This window comes from Oryctolagus cuniculus, chromosome 14 (assembly GCF_964237555.1).
Source record: "Oryctolagus cuniculus chromosome 14, mOryCun1.1, whole genome shotgun sequence".
Classification (NCBI taxonomy): domain Eukaryota; kingdom Metazoa; phylum Chordata; class Mammalia; order Lagomorpha; family Leporidae; genus Oryctolagus; species Oryctolagus cuniculus.
Genome location: NC_091445.1, coordinates 90,305,463 through 90,329,787, shown reverse-complemented (window position 1 = coordinate 90,329,787; position 24,325 = coordinate 90,305,463). Strand labels below are relative to the sequence as shown.

General features: G+C 44.0%; 3 protein-coding genes and 1 long non-coding RNA gene across 4 annotated transcripts in view; 2 read left to right on the top strand and 2 right to left on the bottom strand.

Annotated features, from left to right (window-relative positions):
• Nucleotides 1–164, bottom strand: part of RAD17 (RAD17 checkpoint clamp loader component) — a 38,559-nt gene extending 38,395 nt beyond the window's left edge. The window contains exon 1 of the mRNA XM_051853423.2: nucleotides 90–164. The gene's annotated coding sequence lies outside the window, so the exon portion shown is untranslated. The remainder of the gene's footprint in view (nucleotides 1–89) is intronic.
• Nucleotides 45–4,454, top strand: TAF9 (TATA-box binding protein associated factor 9). The gene is made up of 3 exons (XM_051853435.2): nucleotides 45–91; nucleotides 2,566–2,658; nucleotides 3,411–4,454. Exon 3 carries the CDS (start codon nucleotides 3,438–3,440, stop codon nucleotides 4,230–4,232), a length of 795 nt encoding a protein of 264 aa, XP_051709395.1. The 5' UTR covers nucleotides 45–91; nucleotides 2,566–2,658; nucleotides 3,411–3,437; the 3' UTR covers nucleotides 4,233–4,454.
• AK6 (adenylate kinase 6) lies at nucleotides 383–20,977 on the top strand. Its single transcript, XM_051853436.2, has 5 exons — nucleotides 383–690; nucleotides 2,566–2,658; nucleotides 16,691–16,749; nucleotides 16,832–16,977; nucleotides 20,588–20,977. The coding sequence occupies exons 1-5, from the start codon at nucleotides 399–401 to the stop codon at nucleotides 20,778–20,780; spliced, it is 783 nt and encodes a 260-aa protein (XP_051709396.2). The 5' UTR covers nucleotides 383–398; the 3' UTR covers nucleotides 20,781–20,977.
• LOC138845210 (uncharacterized) lies at nucleotides 16,159–24,324 on the bottom strand. Its single transcript, XR_011382079.1, has 2 exons — nucleotides 24,193–24,324; nucleotides 16,159–16,461 (listed from the first exon to the last, which is right to left on the bottom strand). It is a non-coding gene; the product is annotated as an uncharacterized lncRNA (long non-coding RNA).
• Nucleotide 24,325: the final 1 nt, after the last annotated feature.

The window sequence follows — 24,325 nt, the reverse complement described above, 5'->3', positions numbered from 1 at the left end:
CTCCTCCTCGCGGTGCGTAGGGCGCGCGCAGAGGAGGCGCTCGGGGCGTCCGCCGGGACGACTATGCGGCTGCCGAACATTCTGCTCACCGGTCAGGGCGCGCGGCGGGGACGGGACGCGCGGGGGGCTCCGGGCGCCGGGCGGGGAGCGCCGGGCTGCAGCGGGCGGCCGGGCGGGGGCCGCGGGGCGCGACGGTGGCCGGGGCCTGCGGACGCGGCGCGGGGCGGGGGCGGCCGCGGGGCGCGGGGAAGCCGGCCGGGACCCGGCGCTCCGGTGTGGGCAGGCTCCGTTATCTTTATAATAGAGACCCTGGTGTTCTGCTCGGAAAGCCAGCTTTGGCGTCTCTGGTCGGGTTGCTTTGGGGTTTCCCGGAGGTAACGTGCGGAAGCGTGTCGGCCATGGCGGAGGCCTCGCGTCGTGGGCCTTCGCGGGTGGGCGCGGGTGCTGGCGGCGTGGCGGAGCGCGTGCAGTCACTGCGGCCGTGTGCTGGGGTAGTGTCCAGGCGCCTGCCTCCCTTTGTGATGGGAGCGCACGCTGTGGAGCCCCCGGCTGCTCGTGAGCCCCTGCGGGTCTCGGACACTGACCCGCTGTGGCCAGCGAAGCGGCTAGAACGCTGGGCCTCTAGGCCTGAGACGTGTCCGTTGAGAGCGTCCTGCGCCGTTCGTGGGGGAATCTATGGAGCGTATCGAAGTATTAAGAGATTGTGAAGAGTTGTGTTTTTTTTTTTTTTTTTTGAAGATTTGTTTGTTTGAAAGTTACAGGGAGAGGGAGGGAGGAGACGCAGATCTCGCATCTGCTGCGCTGGTTCACTCCCGGCAGGATCGCAGTGGCGGGGGCTGAGCCAGGCAAAGCCAGGAGCTTCACCCGGGTCTCCTGCACGGGTGGCAGGGGCCCAAGCAGTTGAGCCGTCTGCCACTGCTTTCCCCCGGCCCTGAGCAGGGAGCCGGACTGAAGTGGAGCAGCCAGACACCACGGGCACTCGTACAGGGTGCTGGAGTGGAAGGCAGCGGCTTTGCCCCTACTCCACAGCCCTGAACCCTGAAAAGGTTTTTTCCCTTCAACATTTAACGAAACTTGACATTTTTGGCAGCCCACAAAGATTGTTCCTAGGTGCTGCGCAGTAGCCCCTCAGCTAGTGAGTTTTTAGCCTGTGAGATTCATTATGATGAAGATTTTGCAGCATCTGATTTGCATGGATTAGTGTCCTGATTAATGCTGTAAAAAAAAAATCTGGTGTGAATATTTTAATGAAAGTTGAGTCCAGGGTTCAGACTTGGTATAATATAGTAGACAGGGGTTAAATGTCCTGCATGTGGAGATTGGATTTATACATGTTAATAATGCTCAGATGTAATCATTAAAGTGTCATTAAACATTGAGAAGCTGAAAATTATGCGTTTGATTATCTTGGAATATAATTCTTTTAGACGTAAAAGGGGAAAGGTATAGAACAATGCATAGTATTACCATTTATGTAAAAGGCAATACAAGTGGCATGTGTTTTTGCACATAGGATATGCTACCTACACCTACTTCTGTGTATAGACACACATGCATAGGACTTCTTCGGAAAGGTATGCAAAAGACTAGTTACAGTGGTTCCCAGACTAAGGTTTGTTCCATGAGCAATTTTTTTTTTTTTTTTTTTTTTTTCTTTTTGGACAGGCAGAGTTAGACAGTGAGAGAGAGAAACAGAGAGAAAGGTCTTCCTTCTGTTGGTTCACCCCCCAAATGGTTGTTACGGCTGGCGCGCTGCGCCGATCCGAAGCCAGGAGCCAGGTGCTTCTCCTGGTCTCCCATGGGGTGCAGGGCCCAAGCACTTGGGCCATCCTCCACTGCACTCCCAGGCCACAGAAGAGAGCTGGACTGGAAGAGGAGCAACTGGGACAGAATCCGGCGCCCCCACCGGGACTAGACCCCGGAGTGCCTGTGCCGCAGGCGGAGGATTAACCTAGTGAGCTGCGGTGCCGGCCAATGAACAATTTCTTAATCTTTTAAAATAAAAGCAAATAAATGACAGTAATTGATTTGAGGTGGCTGATTTTATTGTGGGCAGTCTGACGTTGGTGGCAGCAGTCAGAATTTGTATTCCCACCCATGGAGAAACATTGCGTGATTCTGACATCCAGAGCTTTTTTGCAGAAAAATTTTTTTAATTCGGGAGAGCACTCATGCATGTTCTCATCCACTGATGGACTCCCCAAATGCCTGTGCTGCCAGAAACCAGGAAGTCAGCTCAGTCCTGCTACCTGGATACTTGAGCAGTCCTCTGCCTCCTGGGATCTGCATTGGCAGGAAGCTGAAGTCAGGAGTCAGAGCCAAATACCGAACTTAGTCTAAACTCAAACATGGGAGGTGGGCATCCTAACCTCTACAGACACCTGCCCTGGGAGATTTTGTTTAGTTGGTTTTGTATATTCACATCTGGTTGCTTACTACTATTTTTGTATATTCACATCTGGTTGCTTTCCTACTAGGAAAGTTGTTAAGAACCTTACAAAGGGTGGAAGTAGTTGAAGTCTATAATAGTATTTCATAGGCATTTTTCTGTGATTTGTCTTACAGGTACTCCAGGGGTTGGGAAAACCACACTAGGCAAAGAACTTGCATCAAGATCAGGACTGAAATACGTTAATGTGGGTGATTTAGCTCGAGAAGGTAAGGGGATGCTTTAGTGTTGGGTTTTTGTTTTTGTTTTTGTTTTTGTTTTTCTTGCAGTCGGCTAGTGGAATTATTGGTACTGTTAGGTATTGTGAGAGGGTACAAAAGCAGAGACAGATTCCTATTATGGAATTTGTGCTCTATCCGGAGCCTACAGAAAAAGAAGATACTAAGTGTCCAATACTGTGTCCTTTTTATTTTGATTATTTCCACCTCCTTCTCCCCAAATTGGCTAGCAATTCTTGTGAGTAGAAATAATTAGGAAGGCTTCCATGAAGAAATTGGGACTTGGGATCTGAATATGAGGCAGAAGGAGAATGTTTTGAGTTGGACAAACACAGAGGTTTGGGTGATGCCACACATATATAGGACAGTGAGTAAATTGACAACATTAGAAAGATTAATTTTGAATTCAAGCAGTAGAATATGATTGTTCTATAGTATTAGATTATTTCAAAGCGGTGCATGTTTTTACAGATTTAACCATATTTTCCCCTAGTTTTTTAGTTAGTCCTTTATTTTTGTCTTCATCTTTTTATACTCTAGAATGATTTTTAACAGGGTAGGAACTCAGTAAGTGTAAGTAAAGGAAACTTTTAAGTGTGTCTTGTTGAAATTAAAAATATTTAACATGTTTTAAAATTTAAATTTATTTTTTAAAGGATATAACGCATATTTTAAAAAACTAAGTTCCTAGAAGTTGCTACTGAAGTTTTTCAGTTTGATCTAATATACATATTTTTTTCAAGTGATCTAAAGTTTGATCACCGGATATCATGGAGTCTGGCAAGATGGCTTCTCCCAAGAGCATGCCGAAAGATGCACAGATGATGGCACAAATCCTGAAGGATATGGGGATTACAGAATATGAGCCAAGAGTTATAAATCAGATGTTGGAGTTTGCATTCCGATATGTGACCACAATTCTAGATGATGCAAAGATTTATTCGAGCCATGCTAAGAAAGCTACTGTTGATGCAGACGATGTGCGGTTGGCAATCCAGTGTCGTGCTGACCAGTCTTTTACTTCTCCTCCCCCAAGAGATTTTTTATTAGATATTGCAAGGCAAAGAAATCAAACCCCTTTGCCATTGATCAAACCATATTCAGGTCCTAGATTGCCACCTGATAGGTACTGTTTAACCGCTCCGAACTATAGGCTTAAGTCTTTGCAGAAAAAGGCGTCTACTTCTGCAGGAAGAATAACGGTTCCGCGGTTAAGTGTTGGGTCAGTTACTAGCAGACCAAGTACTCCCACACTAGGCACCCCAACTCCACAGACCATGTCTGTTTCTACTAAAGTAGCTACTCCAATGTCCCTCACAGGACAGAGGTTCACAGTACAGATGCCTGCTTCACAGTCACCCGCTGTGAAGGCATCAATTCCTGCAACATCAGCAGTTCAGAATGTTCTCATTAATCCATCGTTAATTGGGTCCAAAAACATTCTTATTACCACTAATATGGTGTCATCACAGAATACTGCCAGTGAAACAAATGCATTGAAAAGAAAACGTGACGATGATGATGACGATGACGATGATGATGATGATGACTATGATAATTTGTAATCTAACCTTGATGCATGTCATGTGTACTTGGTCTTGAATCCATTGTACTGAAATTAAACAAGTATGTTTGATGTTTTCAAGTTGTGTTTGAGAAAACCTGTATAGTATTTAAGTATATATAAGTATAGTTTTCAGTTGAAATGTTGGATTTTCTTTAATAAGATTAGTAGTGGTTTTTCATCAGCCTTTAAGTGTAAAAAATAAAGTTGTTTATCTGTTTGATTATTGGTACTGTGGCGATTATGTTTTTAAAAACGCAGTTTTTGTGCATTGTTAACAGCAGTAATAGTTGTAATAACTTCAAGCTGTTGTAGTCCATTACCATTAACATGTAACCTCTAATGTCTTCAGATGCTTAGATCATAATATGACCCCTGGAGAACACACTCTTAGGGTGTATTTTCCCACAATATGACCCCTGGAGAACACACTCTTAGGGTGTATTTTCCCACATTGCTGAAGTATAACAGACTCCTGTGGAGAGACCACTTGAAGGTTTTCATTTATAGTGAATCCCCTTTTCTGGGTTTATCTTAATTCCTCAACTTTTTTTTTTTTTTTTAGGAGCTTTTTTTTTTTTTTTTTTTTTTTTATTTTTTGATAGGCAGAGTGGACAGTGAGAGAGAGAGACAGGTCTTCCCTTGCCGTTGGTTCACCCTCCAATGGCCGCCGCTGCAGCCGGCACAGCGCGCTGATCCGATGGCAGGAGCCAGGAGCCAGGTGCTTTTTCCTGGTCTCCCATGGGGTGCAGGGCCCAAGCACCTGGGCCATCCTCCACTGCACTCCCTGGCCATAGCAGAGAGCTGGCCTGGAAGAGGGGCAACCGGGACAGAATCCGGCGCCCCGACCGGGACTAGAACCCGGTGTGCCAGCGCCACAAGGTGGAGGATTAGCCTATTGAGCCACTAATTCCTCAACTTTTAATAAACTAACTTATTTTTTCTTAAAATATTTATTTATTAATTTGAAAAGTGGAGTTAAGCTCTTCAGTCTGCTGGTTTACTCCCCAACTGGCCTCAACAGCCTGGGTTCTAACCAGGAGCCTAGAACCCCATCTGGGTCTCACATGTGGGTGCCGGGTCCCCTAAGTACTTGGGTCATCTTTGACTGCCTTCCCTGGTGCGTTAAAAGGAAGCTGAATCAGAAGTGGTGCAGCTGGAACTTGAACCGTATATGGGATACAGGGGTCACAGGCGGTGGCCCTGATTCCCCTAACTTCTAGGTACCATTGGTTATATTTAAGGACCCTGGGCATCTTTTGGTTTCTCCTTGCTTTTTAAAAAAGTTCTGTTTATCTGAAAGGCACAGGGAAAGAGAGTTCTTCCATCTGCTGGTTTACTCCACAAGTGCCTGCAATAGCCTGAGCTGGGCCAGGCTGAAGCCAGGAGCCAGGAACTCCATCCAGGTCTCCCACGTGGGTAGCAAAGACCCAAGTATTCCTTCCTGGGTGCATTAGCAGGAAATGACGTGGATCTGAAGCAGAGACGGACTCAATTCCAGGCACTCTGATAAGGGATATGGGCATTCCCAGCTGCAGTTTAACCATGATGCCCACCTCCTTTTAAAGTTGTTTTTTTCTAGTTTTGCAGGTAAGTTTTAGTTTGTGTTTGAAAGAGCTCCCAATTGCTGGTGCAATCATCTGGACTGGCCAGGATCTAGGACCTCAGTGCAGGTGTCCCACCTAGATGGGAGGAATACAACTATATGAGCCATTCCCTGCTGTTCTCCAGGTGCATTGGCAGGAAGCTGGAATCAGGAGCTTGGGATGGGATGTGAGAATCCCAAGCAGTGTCTCAACCACTATGCCAGATGTTCACCCCATACTGATTTTTAATCCAAGTCTGATGTTTAGACTGCAGTTTATAATGCTTAGATGTTTATTTGTGTTGGTTCATTGCTACTTATTTTCCATTTTATACCTATGTGAAGTTCCTTGCTGTTAAGTTTTAGCATTTTTGACAGATGATTTCAAAGTTATAGATTTTTTTAAAAAAGATTTATTTATTTGAAAGGCACAGTTAGATCTTCCATCTGCTGGTTCACTCCCCAAATGGCTGCAGCATCTGAGGCTGGGCTAGGCTGAAATCAGCAGCTTCATCTGGGTCTCCCCCATGGGTACAGGGGCCCAACCACTTGGGCAATCCTCTGCTGCTATCCCAGGCACGTTAGCAGGAAGCTGGATTGGAAATGGAGTGGGCTGAACTCGTACTAGCACCCATATGGGATGCTCACATTGCAGGAGGCAGCACGACAAAGCACCACTGCACCACATTGCTGGTCCTGGAGTTGCTGTGGTCAATTTCAGTCATGTTTTACTCTCACCAACTCAATTTAGTAGTATTACTAAGTTTAATGAAGTATCTGTGGAATCTGTGAGTATCATTGAAGGGAATAGTAACACCTGACCAAGGACAGTCCATTATGACACGGTTGTCTGTATTCACTGTGTCCTCTCCTTCCTGTACTCAAACCATTTTAGTTGGTTGTGTATATAGTTCCAGCCCTCTTTGTGCTTTATTGATAAATTGATTTCATGAGAAAGGTCTGAGCCTCAGAGAAAAAAAAATTTTTTTATTCTGTGATTCCAGATAACTCCACCCTCCTAACAAATTACCATATTCCAGATGTCAATAGTATGGAGATGGAGAAACTGGAGAAATGAGGCATACAGCAACAACCTGGTTTTAAACATTTCTAAATGGAATTTACTGCCACTGTGACTGTTGAATTTCTGTATATTACTTACAAGAGGTCATCCTTAATCCAGTTGGAACCTTGGCAGGAAAAATATTGAGAATTAAACTTGATAAAACTGTTAGGAGTCCTGAGGGTGGAGTGACCATCAGAATGCTTTTCTTACCCTATTCTTGGGAGTGCTCTTTGTTTGATACCATTTTCCACATGTAAACATTTACAGTCTTGGTAGCATCCTTAACTTTCTTGCCGTCATTTTATTAGTCTTGAGTCTGCTCTTAACTCCATATTCCCAGAGATCTAGGCAAAATTATATACTTGGACATTATACCCATTTTAAATAGAAAGCATAGCTGAAGTACTCAAACATGAAAATCATGCATCTGTAACCCAGGGGTTCACAAGCTGCTGCTGTTTCCGGATAGTCCAAAGGACTAACCTAAAACGCCTGCAGTGCATTGTCTGGCCCTTTGCAAATGCCTGCTGTAACCTCTTAACCCCATTCTCTCAGCAGCTACCACTGAAAGACTGAAACTAACCCCATTGTCCTCTCTCCTTATCTTCGCAGCTGATTCTCGCCTTCCCACCTCTGTCCCATGATTTCACTGCATCCATCTTTTAATTCTGCCCTTCTAGTAATCTTGTTCACTCAGGAGTAGTTACTCCCAATTTCTAGACCCCTCCTAGATGTAACTAGACTGTTCCCAGACATGTTTTTCCAAATTATTTCAAACATTCTGAGTTATCAATCTTACTTGTCCCCAAGTGATTCCTGTCTCCCACAAAACAAATCACATTTCACTGGCTCCACACAGTCACTTGACCTCTGAGTCTTTTTTTTATTATTATTATTTATTTTTATTTTTTGACAGGCAGAGTCAGAGAGAGAGAGACAGAAAGGTCTTCCTTTTTCCGTTGGTTCACCCCCCAAGTGGCTGCTATGGCTGACGCGCTGCGCTGATCCGAAGCCAGGAGCCAGGTGCTTCCTCCTGGTCTCCCATGCGGGTGCAGGGCCCAAGGACCTGGGCCATCCTCCACTGCACTCCCGGGCCACAGCAGAGAGCTGGACTGGAAGAGGAGCAACCGGGACTAGAACCCGGTGTGCCGGCGCTGTAGGCGGAGGATTAGCCTAGTGAGCCGTGGTGCCGGCCCCCTGAGTCTTAATGACTTAAAATACCTGCCTAGGGCCTCTACCCCTAGTCTTTTAGTGCTGTGCCTAGAATCCCAGAGTCTCTTGACTCAAGCTCTGTAGTATCTTCATCCCTCTTCTACTCTCATTTCCTTTAAAAGGTGGAGAGGAGAGGGACAATGACATGATTGGAATTTCTTACTAGTCTTTGCAGACTGGTCACAATTTACGTTTAGCCTTGTCAGCAGCCATCACCTTGCTGGTGTCCTCTTCCGTATTCACAGTACACTTGTTAAACAGCATCTCCCACCTCCATGTGTTTGTGCACGGTGTGCTCCGGAGGTGCTGTCGTCCGTGTTACAAACAGCTGGAAGACCCAACTCAAATGTCATGTCTTCTACGCAACATACATAGTTGTTTCTATCTAAGAGCATGATATTTTTAAAGCGCTCATCTTTTTGTTTGTTTTTTAAGATTTATTTACTCATTTGAAGGAGTTACAGAGGAGAGAAAGAGATCTTCCATCAGCTGGTTCACTCCCCAGATAGCTGCAGTGGCCAGGGCAGAGCCAGGCTGAAGCCAGGAGCCAGAAGCTTCCAGGTCTCCTACATGGAAGCAGGGACCCAAGCACTTGGGCCGTCCTCTGCTGCTTTTCCCAGGCCATAGCAGGGAGCTGGATAGGAAGTGGGGCAGCGGGGCATGAACCAGCGCCCATGTAGAATGCAGGAACTGCAGGAGGCTGCTTTACCTGCCATGCCACACACAGTCCTGAACTGTAACTTCATGTACTAATTGCGTTACAGTTACAGGCGTTTTGTTGAGGTAAATGTAAATTCATTTCCAAAGGAAGAGATCTGAAAATGTCTTAATTATTGGCAGCACCATAAAATTAAATATATAGCTTCCCACTATAAGGGACAGCTCTAAGGAAAATGCCATGATTTTACAGTTTGACAATACTGAGAAGGTATTTTAATGTAAGAATTAACTACCTGGGCATGGCACTGTGGCATAGCAGGTAAAGCTGCAGCTTGTGCTGGCATTCCATGTCAGCTCCCATTTCAGCCCTAGCTGCTCTGTTTTTGATCCAGCTGCCTGCTAGTGCTTCTGGGAGAACAATGGGAGATGGCCCATGTCCTTGGGCCCCTGAACCCATGGAGACCTGGAAGAAGCTCTTGGCACCTTGCTTCCTTGTGGCCATTTGGCAGTGAACCAGTGGATGGAAGATTCTCTGTAATTCTTTCAAAATAAATAAATCTTTAAAAAATAATTAGGGGCCAGCGCTGTGACGTAGCAGATAAAGCTGCCGCCTGCAGTGCCAGCAACCCAAGTGGGCGCCAGTTCAACTTCAGCTACACCACTTCCAATCCAGCTCTCTGCCATGGCCTGGGAAAGGAGTGGAAGATGGCTCAAGTCCTTGAGCCCCTGCACCTGTGGGGCAGACCCAGGGAAGAAGCTCCTGGCTTCAGAATGGCACAGCTCTGGCCTTTGTGGCCATTTGGGGAGTGAATCAGCAGATGGAAGACCTCTCTCTCTCTCTCTGCCTGTCTCTAATCTGCCTTTCAAATAAATAAATCTTTTTTAAAAAACCACCTAAGTCTGGTCCCATAATCAATTTTTTTTTTTTTGCAATTAACATTTTAAAAGCTTTTTTGGTATGTATTATTTTTATTTTAAAGACGGGCATATAGGTAAAGATGGAAAGATCTTCTATTGTTGGGCACCAAAAAATATGTTGTGCCCAGATCGTTAGATCCCCACAGAGACCCCCAGAGAGTCGATCACACCGAACTGCAAAAGCAAGGTTTATTCGGGAGTACAAGCCGCGACAGGGACCCCATCCAACCAACCGGCACAGCGGAGGAAGGAGTGAGGCCCCGGTCTTTGTTAGGGAGAGTTTTTAAAGGAAAAAAGGGCTACATCAGCAGGAAAAAAGAGTTACATACAGCACGGAAGCTTTGCGTACAGGGAGTCACAGGGGGGCTCACAGCACGGAAGCTTTGGGCGCAGGGAGTTACTCTGTTCAGCAGTCTCTACTGTGCTGTCCTTGGTCTGCCGAGCTAGCTGTCCCTGGTAAGCTTTGATACCTCTGGAATGCCTGAATGCCTGCTTTCACAAGGACCCGGGTCTGCTATGGGAAACGGAGGCTGCTTTTTTTATTGTTTAAAAATGGAGTCACTTTGGTTCTTCACTATCTACTGGTTCACTTCCCAAATGGCTAGGACAGCTAGATTGGGTCAGGCCAAAGCCAAGAGCCTAGAACTCAATCTGTATCTTCCACATGGATGGCAGGGACCCAAGTACTTGAGACATCATCTGCTTCCTCCCTGGGTGTGCATTAGCAAGAAACTAGATTGGAAGTGGAGAAGCCAGGACTGTAACCAGGCCCTCCAGTATGGTCTATGGTCATCATAAGGAGTGACTGAACCACAGCACAGGTGCTCACCCCCGCAATTAACATATCTTTAACCTGGATTTTCTGTAACCCATAAAGCTTTGTTTAGGAAATTGATTTAACTTTCTGATCTTGCAATCATTTAGCCAAATCAAGCTTTTGATCTCTGCTCTAGTAAATCTGCATAGATAACTAGATTTACTTGCAATGGAACCTTTTTGAAGTAGCATAAATTTACCATCTTTGACATTTGAAGTTTAGAATCCCTCCACTTCTCTCCATTCTCCATGGATAACTATTCTCAAACAGACCACAATAATCACCTAGAATTCTTTTGTAGCCTCCATCAGGTATCCCTGCTTTTTTTGGATTTGGTTTCTTCTACCTCATTCTCCTCCCGCTAAACAAAATGATTTTTTAAAAACTTGGGAATCGATGATGTCATTTCATGCTTGTAAAGCTTTAGTGATTTTCTCTTGTTTTAGGATAAAGTCTGAAATCAGTACAACCTTAAAGTTCCTTTTTGATCTGACCACAGCTTATTTGACCCCTTACCACCTGTACTCCCTCCCTGGAGGGCCGGGTGGCTACTCTGTTCTACCTCTTTTCCCCTAGCTAACTGCTCACGTCTCTGCTCAGAAGTCACTTCTCCAGGAAGCTTTCTCTAATAGACCAGGTCTGTGTGAAGTCACAGTCCTATTGTTGCATAACACCATGAATCATAACATTGTGTTACAGTATAATTCCCAGGTAATCTGTCTGTTCTCTTATTCTTATTTTATGTAGACTCTTTGAGGGAAGGGCTGTATTTGTCCTGTTTTTGTTTTTTTTTTTTTGTTTTTTTGTTTTTTTGTTTTTTTTTTTTTTTTGACAGGCAGAGTGGACAGAGAGAGAGAGACAGAGAGAAAGGTCTTCCTTTGCCGTTGGTTCACCCTCCAATGGCCGCCGCGGCCGGCGCGCTGCAGCCGGCGCACCACGCTGATCCGATGGCAGGAGCCAGGAGCCAGGTGCTTTTCCTGGTCTCCCATGGGGTGCAGGGCCCAAGCACCTGGGCCATCCTCCACTGCACTCCCTGGCCACAGCAGAGAGCTGGCCTGGAAGAGGGGCAACCGGGACAGAATCTGGCGCCCCGACCGGGACTAGAACCCGGTGTGCCGGCACCGCTAGGCGAAGGATTAGCCTAGTGAGCCGCGGCGCCGGCCCTGTCCTGTTTGTTTTGATCACTATTAAATCCTCATTATCCTTTTGGTCACTGGTATATGATATTTGATACATTCAGAGATATATATTTTTTATTTTAAAGATTTTTATTTTATTTATTTGAAAGAGTTATACAGAGAGGTAGAGACAGAGAGAGAGGTCTTCCATCTTCTAGTTCACTCCCCAGATGGCCGCAACGGCCAGAGCTGTGCCAATCCAAAGCCAGGAGCTTCTTCCGGGACTCTCACATGGGTGCAGGGGCCCAAGGACTTGGGCCATCTTCTACTGCTTTCCCAGGCCACAGCAGAGAGCTGGATTGGAAGAGGAGCAGCTGGGAGTAGAACCAGCGCTCATATGGGATGCCAGTGCTTCAGGCAAGGCCTTTAACCCTCTGCGCCACAGTGCTGGCCCCCAGATGTATATTTTTGAAATGAATGTTTAAAAATTTGGATTAAAGTATTAAAATACATGAACATAAGAAATTTTGCATTGCAATATAAAGAATTTGGTTCTAAAAGGTAATAACGCTATAAATGTCTATTTTAGGCAGCACATACCTTTAAAGATTTCAGTAGTCTTTTAGAATCAAGGAATTAGTATATGAAGGAACCCTATGATTATCTACTCGAGATCACAACATTGCAGAACAGCTGTAAATATTGTTTGGGTCTCTGTGGCATTGTTTAAAACAAACAGTGTACACAGATTCAACCAACTGCAGATAAAAAATATTTGAAAACATATCAGGGCAGGCTTTTGGCCCAGTAGTTAAGCTACGCCTGGGTTCAAGTCCTCGCCACGTCCAATTTCAGCCTCCTGCTAACATGTACCCTGGGAAGCAGCAGGTGATGAGCTCAGGTGGTTGAGTCCCTGCCACCCATGTGAAAGGCTTGGATTGAGTTTCTAGCGCCCTGCTTGGCCCAGCCAAAACTGTAGCACTAGAAGATGGGAACTCTGACTCTTGGCATGTTAAATAAAAAAAAGTTTGAAAATAAATCGCCCCTGTACTTAATGTGTACAGACTATTTTCCTTGTCATTGTTTCCTAAACAATACAGTATGATAATTGTGCGTATAATTTATGTTGTACCAGGTATTGTAAGTTATCTAGAAATAATTGAAGGTATATGAGAGGATTCCAGAAGGTTATATGCAAATAAGTCATTTTATGTGAGGAACTTGATCATTGGAGCATGCTGGAACCTGTGCACCAATCATACTAAGGTGTAGCTGCATTATAAACATAAAACATGGCCGGCGCCGCAGCTCACTAGGCTAATCCTCTGCCTGCGGCGCCGGCATCCCAGGTTCTAGTCCTGGTTGGGGTGCCGGTTCTGTTCCGGTTGCTCCTCTTCCAGTCCAACTCTCTGGTGTGGCCTGGAAGGTAGTGGAGGATGGCCCAAGTGCTTGGGCCCTGCACCTACATGGGAGACCAGGAGGAGGCACCTTGCTTCTGGCTTCGGATCGGCACAGCGCACCGGCCGTGGTGGCCATTTTGGGGGGTGAACCAACAGAAGGAAGACCTGTCTCACTCTCTCACTGTCTAACTCTGCCTGTCCAAAAAAAAAACCATGGAAAAATTCTCCAAATTCTGCCAGTTTACTTTTCTCTTGCTTTTCTGCAGACAACTTTGAGTTATTTTTATGCATAACACTTAATGTTGCTGCCTAATCTAGACTAAATAGTATGAGGGTACTTTTCAAAGAGTTTATGGTAGAATTAAAAGATGTTTATTTTCATAAAAAAATTTTGAAAGCCTCATGGTTTTTTCATAATACACATTTTCCATGAACTCGAATATCCCTTTTAACTTTAATTGTATGTTTTACTAAGTTGGCAAACCAAGACTTAAATATTTCTTTTTTTCTTAGGATTTATTTATCTGAAAGGCAGAGTTACAGAGAGAAAGGGGGAGAGAGAGAGAGTAAGCAGTTGAGCTTCCACCTTGTAGTTCACTCCCTAAATGGCCATAATGGCCAGACCTGGGTTGATCTGAAGCCAGGAGCTTCATCTGGGTCTCCCACATAGGTGCAGGGGTCCAAGGACTTTCCCAGACACATCATGGGGAGCTGGATTAGAAGTGGAACAGCCGGGGCCCGAACTGGCAACCATGTGGAATATTAGCACTGAAGGCAGCAGCTCTATCCGCCACACCACAGTGCTGGCTCCTGATTATTTCTTTATTGAGCTTTTTAATCATTTTATCATTTTTCTAATTAGGAATTAATGGTAGTGGAAATCTGCGAACAAATATGACATATAACAAACAAAAAGGGTCATTTTAATTTACATCTCTTCAGTAGCTAGGGAAGTTCAACCTTTTTCATGTGTGTTCATGAATTGTCTTTTCCACTTCTCTATCCTATGTGAATTTTTTTTTAAGATTTATTTATTTGAAAGAGTTATATCTTCCATCTGCTGATTCTCCCCAAATGGCCGTAAAGGCTAGGGCTGCACTAGGCCAAAGAGGCCGAAGCCAGGAGCCAGGAGCTGCTTTTGGGTCTCCCATGTTGGTGCAGGGGCCCAAACACTTGTACCATCTTTCCCAGGAATGTTAACAGGAAGCTGGATTGGAAGTGGAGCAGCCGGGTCTCAAACTGGCGCCCAAATGAGATGCTGGCATTGCAGGTGGTGGCTTTACCCACTACGCCACAGTATCAGCCCCAGCAGTTCTTTCCTTAGTATTTCTTCATTGAACTACTTTTGTTATTTTGATTTTTAAGGTCTTTACACAATCTGTCTTTCAGTCCTTTGTCATACTACAGTCTGTTTTTTTTTTTTCTTTTTTAAAAGTTTGGCTATCTTTCATTGAACAGAGATTCAGCATTTTGATGATTGAATCATTTTTGGGTTGTCGCTTGATTAAGTTGAATGAATCGTTTCTTTCTAGGTGAATTTTCCACTGGTTTTCTTTGAAATAAGATGTTAGCTCTTTAATCTGTTTGGAGTTTGTGGTATAAAGTAAGGAATTAGGCTGTTGTCCTAAATTGTTAGCCAGTTTCCCTGACACAAAGGCAGTTTAAGTTTTTAGGCTAATCAGAGTTTCTGAGCAATAGCCAAGTATGGCAGGCCTAGAGAGATGGCTCATATATACAGGTCAGACCACAGGTCCTCTGAGCAAGACAGAGTTAGAACTGCCCCTGTGCCCTCCACAAAACCTCAGACTACCCTTTATCACCTCAGAACTCATGTTTATTTTACCTGTACCAAAATATTAAGGGCAAAAGGTTGAGAAGACTTAGTACATACAGTAGCATGCTTTTAGAAATGGCTAAAGGATGGCCTAAGCCTACCTGCATTTGAGCAGATATACTCTAGGTATATATAAGGGAGAGAGAAGATGAGATTGCTAAGTCTGCTCTCCTGGATCAGCCTCTCTTTGAAAGCCAGCTGTTATTGTTGGAAAGTTCTGATGTTAAGTTTGCCTTCTGTACAGCTTTGCCCATCAATCAAGACTTTTTAATGTGACTGTCGAATTCTTGGGAAGAATGGCTTTTTGGGAAACTAGAAACCAAGAAGTAAAGATACTGCCAGGGGATCTTTTTTTTTTTTTTTTTAGGAATTATTTTATTTATTTGAAAGACAGAGAGAGGTAGAGCCGGGGGGTGGGGGGGGGGTGGAGGAAGAGGACTTCCATTCTGCTGGTTTACTTCCTAAGTGACCACAATGGCCAGAGCTGAGCTGATCTAAAGCCAGGAGCCAGGAGCTTCTTCCGGGTCTCCCACATAGGCACAGAGGCCCAATGACTTGGGCCATCCTCTACTGCTCTCCCAGGCCATAGCAGAGAGCTGGATTGGAAGTGGAGCAGCCGGGACTTGAACCAGCGCCCATATGGGATGCTGGCACTGCAGGCTGGGGTTTTAACCCACTGTGCCACAGTGCCAGCCCCCCAGGGGATCTCACTACTGACTTCTTCCCCAGCTCCTAGGAAGATGTGAGCTCAGTGACAGGGGTTTGCTTCTGGAATTGATAAGTTTCATAACTTAAGTTTCATATCATTGTTGTTAAGTTTATTAAGTTTCATATCACTGGCCTAATAAACTTGGAACTTAATCTATTCTCTTTTTTAAAAACAAAAAAGATTTATTTATTTTAAAGGCATAATTGCAGAGAGAGATTAAGAGGGAGAGGGGAAAGATCTGTCATCTGCTGGTTCACTTTTAAGTTGGCCACAACATCCGAGGCTGGGCCAGGCTGAACCCAGTGGCACTTCACTCCATCCAAATCTCCCACATGGATGGCAAGGATACTGTTGCTTTCCCAGGTGCATTAGCAGGGAGCTGGATCAGAAGTGGAGCAACCGGGACTTGAACTGACACTCATTTGGGAATGTCGGCATTGCAGGCAGTGACTTAACCTACTGCACTGTGACACTAGCCCCTTAACTGTTCTTAATGTGTATGTTTGTATCATTCCATGTGTTCCCTCTTTCCACCAATCCGTAATTTGCCAAAAATAATACAGTCCTCTTCTTATAGCCCCACAAATTATAAAGTTGGTTATTCATCCTTTTTAGTTTTTTTTTTTTTTTTAAGATTTATTTTTATGTATTTGAAAGGCATGGTTACATAGGGAGAGACAGACAGATCTTCCATCCACTGGTTCACTCCCCCGATGGCTGCAATTGCCAGGGCTGGGGCAGACCAAAGCCAGGAGCTGCTTCTTCTGGGTCTCCCACATGGTGCAGGGGCCCAAGTACCTGGGCCATCTTCCACTGCTTTCCCAGACACAGCAGGAAGCTGGATTGGAAGTGGAGCAGTTGGGACTTAAACTGGGATCCATAGTGTATGCCGGTATCACAGGTGGCAGCCCCTTTAATTAGTATTTAAAACAGTTTTAGATATACTTGTTTTGCTACCCATATTACCCTCCATACAAAATTCTAATTTGTCAGTATTGCTCTTTATATTCATGTGACATCTGTTGTATTAGTGGCCTCTTTTCAGTATATCTGAAAGACTAATTCATGATATATTTCTTTTCCTATTACTGAAAGTTACTTAGAAAATACACTTTTAACAAGCTAATAATTCTTTTGTAGGTGAATTATATGATGGCTTTGATGAAGAGTATAACTGTCCCATTTTAGATGAAGATAGAGTAAGTATGACTTTATGAAAAGTGTGCATTTGTTGAATTTAATAGGAAAGTTGACCTCCGGTTTCTTTTTCACCTTTTATAGGTAATAGATGAGTTAGATACCCAGATGAGAGATGGTGGCGTTATTGTTGATTACCACGGCTGTGATTTCTTCCCTGAACGTTGGTTTCATATAGTTTTTGTGCTGAGAACAGAGACCAGTGTGTTGTACAAAAGACTGGAAACAAGGTAAGAAAGGACAAACGTGGAAGTGTTAAAGCATAATATAAACTTACATTCAGGTTCCTGAAATCGGCCAGTACTATTGTGGTAAATGATTTTATTTGGAAGTGTGACCGCTCTGGTTTGTTACAAGCCAAATCTTGTACCATCATTCTGAATCTAAGACAAACAGGTATGCTTGCAATACACAAGCAAGCATTTCTAACTCAGTAAGCAGGTATCCCAGCTGGCAGTTTGATTCACTAAAATATGCTGTGTAGGCATGCTAGTTAGCCATGCTTTTTCCTTGATGTAAAATAAACCCTTCCTAGGCAAACAGCCCAGCCAAAACTTACTCTTTGCTTACTGGATGAACATTACTCACTCAAATTGTTCCTACCCCAGAAATAGAGATGATAAAAAAAAAAAAATAACAAGATAACTATTTCACAACCTTTAAGAAATGCTTCCGGGGCCGGCACTGTGGCATAGCGGGGAAATCTGCCACCTGCACTGCCGGCATCCCGCTGGTTCAAGTCCCAGCTGCTCCACTTTCCATCCTGCTCTCTACTATGGCCTGGGAAAGCAGCAGAAGATGACCCAAGTCCTTGGACCCCTGCACCTGTGTGGGAGACCCCAGGGAAGCTCCTGGCTCTTGGCTTCCGATCTGGGGAGTGAACAAGTGGATAGAAGACCTCTCTCTCTCTCCCTCTCTCTCTTTTTCTGCCTCTAAAAAAAAAAATACTTCAGTTAATCTCATCAATAGAACAGATTTGATGTAACCAGGAAAAAATTATTTTTTCAAAGATTTATTTTTATTTATTTGAAAAACAGAGTTACAGAGAGAGGCAGAGACAGAGAGAGAGGTCTTCATCTGCTGGTTCACTCCCCAGATGGCCACAATGACCGGAGCTGCACCGATCCGAAGCCAGGAGCTGGGAGTTTCTTCTGGGTCTCCCACGTGGGTGCAGGGGCCCAAGGACTTGGGCCATCTTCCACTGCTTTCCCAGGCCATAGTAGAGAGTTGGATTGGAAGAGGAACAGCTGGGACTCGAACTCGTGCCCAAATGGGATGCTGGCGCTTCAGGCCAGGGCTTTAACCCACTGTGCCACAGCGCCGGCCCCCAAAAACGAAATTTTTGGAAAAACTTTTTTTGCACTGTCTTGAGCCACACTGTGAGCAGATGAAGATTCTAGAGGAATATGGAATGCATTCTCAAGGAAGCTCCAGGACTTGGCCTGAAGTCAGGTTTGGAATTTGTAGTTCTCACTGACTAACCACTGTTAAATGAGACACTTGTACACTGCACTAAGGGGCATACTAGCAAAGGTACAGGGAAAATTACATTGGCGCTGAACCTAAAACTTTCACCTTCTTTCTTTAGGCAGTGAAAAGCATTGAAAGTTTTTGAGCATAGAAGCAATATAGAACATATGGTGTACATGTCCTGTTACTATCTGTACAAATAGTCAAGGACTAAGGTATCAAACAACTGAGAGAGCTAAGAAATATTTTTGTTGGGGCCGAAGCTGTGGCACAGTGGGTTAATGCCCTGGCCTGAAGCGCTGGCATCCCATATGGGTGCCAGTTCTAGTCCCAGCTGCTCCTCTTCTGGTCCAGCTCTCTGCTATGGCCTGGGAAAGCAGTAGAAGATGGCCCAAGTCCTTGGGCCCCTGCACCTACATGGGAGACCCGGAAGAAGCTCCTGGCTCCTGGCTTTGGATCAGTGCAGCTCCGGCCATTGTGGCCATCTAGGGAGTGAACCAGCAGATGGAAGACCTCTCTCTCTGTCTTTACCTCTCTCTGTAACTCTTTCAAATAAATAAATAAAATAAATATTAAAAAAAATGTTTTTAACCATTGAAGTAGTTGTAAAGTTAACCACCTTTTATTTTTTACTTTTTTTAAAGATTTAATTATTTATTTGAAAGGCAGAGTGACAGAGAGGGAGAGACAGAGATCTTCCATCTGCTGATTCACTCCCCAAATGGCCGCCACATCCAGGGCTGGGACAAGGCTGAAGCCAAGAGCCAGGAATTCCTTCCAGATCTCTCATGGGGGTGGCAGGAGCCACATACTTAGGCCATGTTCTCTGCTTTCCCAGGCGTATTAGCAGGGAACTGGATTGGAACCAGTACTCTGATACAGGATGCTGGTATCACAGGTAGAGGCTTACCCATTGCACTACAACACTGGCCCCTTATTGTGGCTTTTGATTTGTATTTTCTTGATACCTAATAATGTTGGGCATCTTTTCATATGTTTATTAGCCACTTGTGTATTTTCTTTGGAGAAATATCCAGATCTTTCCTCAGTTTTAACTGGGTTACATGTCTTTTAATCACTAAGTTATAAGAGTTTTTAGTATATTTTAGATGCAAATCCCTTTTAAGATATATGATTTGCAAATATTTCCTCCCATTGTATGGGTTGTCTTTTTCATAAAAGCAGTCATCTTTTAAATAATTCAATTTAATTATGATTCATACAAGTTTGAGTATGAATTTGTAACTTTTTAACTAGCTAGCTAGTTGGATAATTTGCATCTGCCTTAAAGATCGCATAATTTATTTTTTTCCGTGTCTTTGAAATTGGGAAAGTACAGATACATTTATGCAATCAAATATCCAATTAGTATATGATTTTTTTTTAAGATTATTTATTTGAAAGGCAGAGGAAGAGAGAGAGAATCTTCCATCTGTTGGTTCACTCCCCAAATGGCCACAATGGCCGAAGCTGAGCTAGTCCAAAGCCAGGAGCCAGGAGCTTCTTCTGGGTCTGCCATGTGGGTGCAGGGGCCCACCCACTTAGGCAATCCTCCGCTGCTTTCTCAGGCACATTAGCAGGGAGCAGGATTGGAAGTAGAGCAGCCTAGATTCAAACTGGTGCCCATTATGGGATGCTAGTGCTGCAGTTGGAGACTTTAGTGCTGAGCCACAGTGCCAGCCCCCACATATGGTATTCTTTATCATATGCATTTCATTTTCCTTATCTCATGTCTGATCATCTGGTTTGAGGTATGTAGGTTCTCATGGTTACTGATTGGTTATTTTTTTTAAGATTTAATTTAATTTATTTATTTCAAAGGCAGAGTTATAGAGAGGCAGAGGCAGAGAGAGAGGGATCTTTATTCACTGGTTCACTCCTCAATCAGCCGCAACAGCCAGAGCTGGGCTGATCTGAAGCCAGGAGCCAGGAGCTTCTTCTGGGTCTCCTACACAGGTGCAGGGGCCCAAGGATCTGGGCCATCTTCCATTGCTTTCCCAGGCCACAGCAGGGAGCTGGATTGGAAGTAGAGCAGCTGGGACTCGAACTGGTGCCCATATGGAATGCCGGCACTGCAGGTGGCAGCTTTACCAGTGACGCCATAGCACCGGCCCCCTGATTGGTTATTAAGAGAGGGGCTGACAGATCAAAAGGAGGGAAACTGAATGTTGGTCTCATGATCCTCGGTTTAGCTGTTATGTCAAGGAAGTCTCTTTGTAGATGCCAGTCTGTAAAGAGACTGTGAGAAGTATTTTTATGTGATTTTTCTTGTATTCAAAATGTCCAGTTTCTGGTATGTTCCTAAAACCCCAGTTCATACCAGTTAACAATCAATTTGCTTTTCTTGTTTAATTTCTCTTTGCCTTGCAGGGGTTATAGTGAGAAGAAACTAAATGACAATATTCAGTGTGAAATTTTTCAAGTTCTTTATGAAGAAGCAATGGAGTCGTACAAGGAAGAGATTGTGCATCAGTTGCCCAGCAATAAACCAGAAGAACTAGAGGAGAACATAAGTCAGATCTTGAAATGGATTGAACAGTGGATCAAGGACCATAACTCTTAACTCACAGAACTGGCCCTTTCAGTCACTGTTGCTGCCCCCTCTGCTCACTTGTAGAAACTGCCCGTGTAGCAGTAAAAATTGTGCTGTAGGACGAGTAGGTGGATGATGTGAAGGTTCATGCCTGGATTTCTTTTCTCCATGAGAAAACTGAACATTCGCAAATATCATGAATATATATTAAGGATTGAGGTTGAAAATTGTCACTGTTTAATGCTTTGATTGCCAAATAATAAGCAAATCTAAATAAATGGGTGGATAACTTTTAAGTTTATAACAGAAAAAATGCAGATAATCTCTTAAAACTAAAGATAAAGCATTGGAGTATTGCTTTTTTATTTATATAAATGTAACAAGTTTCATGTATTTCATAAATACAGTATTAGGAACATAATGATACTTCCCAACTTCCCTCACTTCCACGCTCCCTCCTCCTTCCTTTTCTTTTGATTATTGCAATGACATACTTTATTTTACTTTATAACCACAGCTTTAATCCACAAATAAGGGATTCAGCAATCAGTAGAAAAACCACTGTTCCTCAGGAATATGGACAAGGGCTAAAATAATAATACAATTTCAGAATGTCAATTTCACCGACATAAATCACATATTTTTTTACTCTTTATATAGTTAGCACAAGTCAGGGAAAACATGATATTTGTCTCAATTTCTTTATCCAGTCATCAGTTGATGGACATCTGAGTTGATCACATATTTTAGCTATTGTGAATTGAACTGCTATAGACATGGGAGTACAGGTAACACTTTCATATGCTGATTTCATTTCCTTTGAATAAATTCCTGGGACTGGAATGGCTGGGTCATAGGTAGGTCTATTTTCAGATTTCAGAGGAATCTCCTTACTGTCTTCCATCATGGTAGTACTAGTTTACATTCACACAGTGTATTAGGGTACATTTCCCTCTACATCTTCGCCAGCATTTGTAATTTTTTTGATTTTTGGACGACAGCCATTCTAACTGGGATAAGGTAAAACCTCATTGTGGTTTTTAATTTGTGTCTCCCTGATGACTAGTGATCCTGAGTGTCTCCTCATGTGTGTGTTGGCCATTTGTATTTCAGCCTTTGACAAGTGCCTGTTCATATCCTTAGCTCATTTCTTAACTGGATTGTTTTGTTGTTGAGTTTCTTGAGCTCCTTATATATTCTGGATTGATATCCTTTGTCAGATGTATAGTTGGCAAATATTTTCTTCCATTTTGTAGGCTGCCTCTTCACTGTGTTGTGTTTCCTTTGCTGTGTAGACGCTTCATAGCTTGATGTAATCCCATTTATCTGTTTTTGCTTGTGTTGCTGTGTTTCTAGGTTGTTGGCCAAGAAGTCCTTGCCTATGTCGGTGTCATGCAGTGTTTCCCCTATGTTTTCCTCTAGGAGTGTGCTGGTTTCTGGTTTAGGTTTGGATCTGTGATCCCTTGTGAGTTAATTTGTGTAGGGTGTAAGGTAGAGGTTTTGTTTCATACTTGTGTGTGTGGAGATCCAATCTGCCCAGCACCATTTGTTGAAGAGACTGTCCTTTCTCCAGGGAATGATTTTAGCTTGTTTGTCAAGAATTGGTTGTAAATAAGTGGATTAATTTCTGGAGTCCCTAATCTGTTCCACATGCTTATTCTTGTGCCAGTACCAGGCTGTTTTGATTATAACTGCTCTGTAATATGTCTTTAAATCTGGTATTGTGATGCCTCCAATTTTATTTTGATTGTTTAATAGTGCTTTAGTGATATGTTTTAGTTATATTGCTTTTCTTTTTTATTTTATTTTATTTTATTTATTTATTTTTTTTTGACAGGCAGAGTGGACAGAGAGAGAGAGAGAGAGAGAGAGAAAGGTCTTCCTTTGCCATTGGTTCACCCTCCAATGGCTGCCGCCGCTGGTGTGCTGCAGCTGGCGCACCGCACCTATCCAAAGGCAGGAGCCAGGTGCTTCTCCTGGTCTCCCATGGGGTGCAGGGCCCAAGCACCTGGGCCATCCTCCACTGTACTCCCGGGCCACAGCAGAGAGCTGGCCTGGAAGAGGGGCAACCAGGACAGAATCCGGCGCCCCGACCGGGACTAGAACCCGGTGTGCCAGCGCCGCAGGCGGAGGATTAGCCTATTGAGCCGTGGCGCTGGCCTATATTGCTTTTCTATATGAATTTTAGGATCATTTTTTTCTAGATCTGAGATGAATGTCCTTAGTATTTTGATTGGGATCACATTGAATCTGTAAATTGCTTTAGGTGGTATAGACATTTTAACAACACTAATTCTTCCAGTCCATGAATGTGGAAAATTTTCCATTTTTTGGTGTCTTCTGTTTCTTTCCTAAATGTTCCATAATTTTCATTTGAGTGATTTCTCACATTGTAGCTATTGTGAATGGGACTGATCTTACAAGTCTTTTCTCAGCCATGGTATTGTCTGTGTATACGAATGCAGTTGATTTTGTGTGCTGATTTTATATCCTGCAACTTTGCCAAACTCTACTATGAGTTATAAAACCTCTTAGTGGAGTCTTTTGGTTCCCCTATTTATAGAATCATGTCATCTGCAAACAGGGATAATTTAAACTTCTTCCTTTCCTATTTGTATCCCTTTGATTTCTTTTTGTTGTTTAATGGTTCTGACTAAAACTTCCAGAAGTATATCGAATAGCAGTGGGGAGAGTGGGCTTCCTTGTCTGGTTCCAGATCTTAGTGGAAATGCTTCCAGCTTCTCCCCATTCAGGATGATGCTGGCTTTGGGTTTGTAATACATTGTCTTCATTGTGTTGAGGTGTGTCCCTTCTATATCCAATTTGCTTAAGGTTTTTATCACGAAAGGATGTTGTATTTCATCAAATGCTTTCTTTGCATTTTTTAAAAGATTATTTATTTGAAAGGCAGAATTACAGAGGCAGAGAGAGAGACAGAGAGAGACTGAGTCTTCCACCTGCTGGTTCACTCCCCAAATGGCTGCAACTGCACAGATCTGAAGCCAGGGGCCTGGAGCTTCTTCCAGGTCTCCTACGCAGGTGCAGGGGCCAAAGCACTTGACCCATCCTCTGTTGTTTTCCAAGGCACATTAGCAGGGAGCTGGATTAGAAGTGGAGCAGCCAGGACTCAAACCAGCACCCACATGGGGTGCTGGCACTGCAAACGGTGACTTAATCTGCTGTGCCACAGTGTTGGACCCAAATAAATCTTCAAACATTTAAAATTTTAAATATTTATTTGAATGAAAGAGATGGTGACAAAGCTCCCATCCACCGGATCACCCCAAATGCCTACAATGCCTGGGGCCAATAGCGCAATCCAGGTCTCACATGCGGGTGGCAGGAACCCAGTCATTCGCGCCATCACCACTGCCTCCCCGCAAGCTGCCATCAGAGGTCGGGACGGGTGCCTGCCCCTAAATAATACATTTTATATGCTTACCTTTAAAGTCCTGCATTTTGGAGAAGTTCTGACAAAGAACACAGCGGTTGCGGTTTAGTGGGTTCCTGGGGTTTGCGACACCACCGTGGCGCATCGCAGGCGGCGCGCCCGGTGCAGGAAGTGAGCAGCGCCA

What these genes read in the sequence shown, in the direction of transcription:
- TAF9 (XM_051853435.2), top strand. Translation starts at nt 3,438, where the DNA reads ATGGAGTCTGGCAAGATGGCTTCTCCCAAGAGCATGCCGAAAGATGCA.
- AK6 (XM_051853436.2), top strand. Translation starts at nt 399, where the DNA reads ATGGCGGAGGCCTCGCGTCGTGGGCCTTCGCGGGTGGGCGCGGGTGCT. An exon ending in CCATTTTAGATGAAGATAGA is followed by an intron (nt 16,750 to 16,831) that starts GTAAGTATGACT and finishes CACCTTTTATAG; the next exon opens with GTAATAGATGAGTTAGATAC. An exon ending in TACAAAAGACTGGAAACAAG is followed by an intron (nt 16,978 to 20,587) that starts GTAAGAAAGGAC and finishes TTTGCCTTGCAG; the next exon opens with GGGTTATAGTGAGAAGAAAC.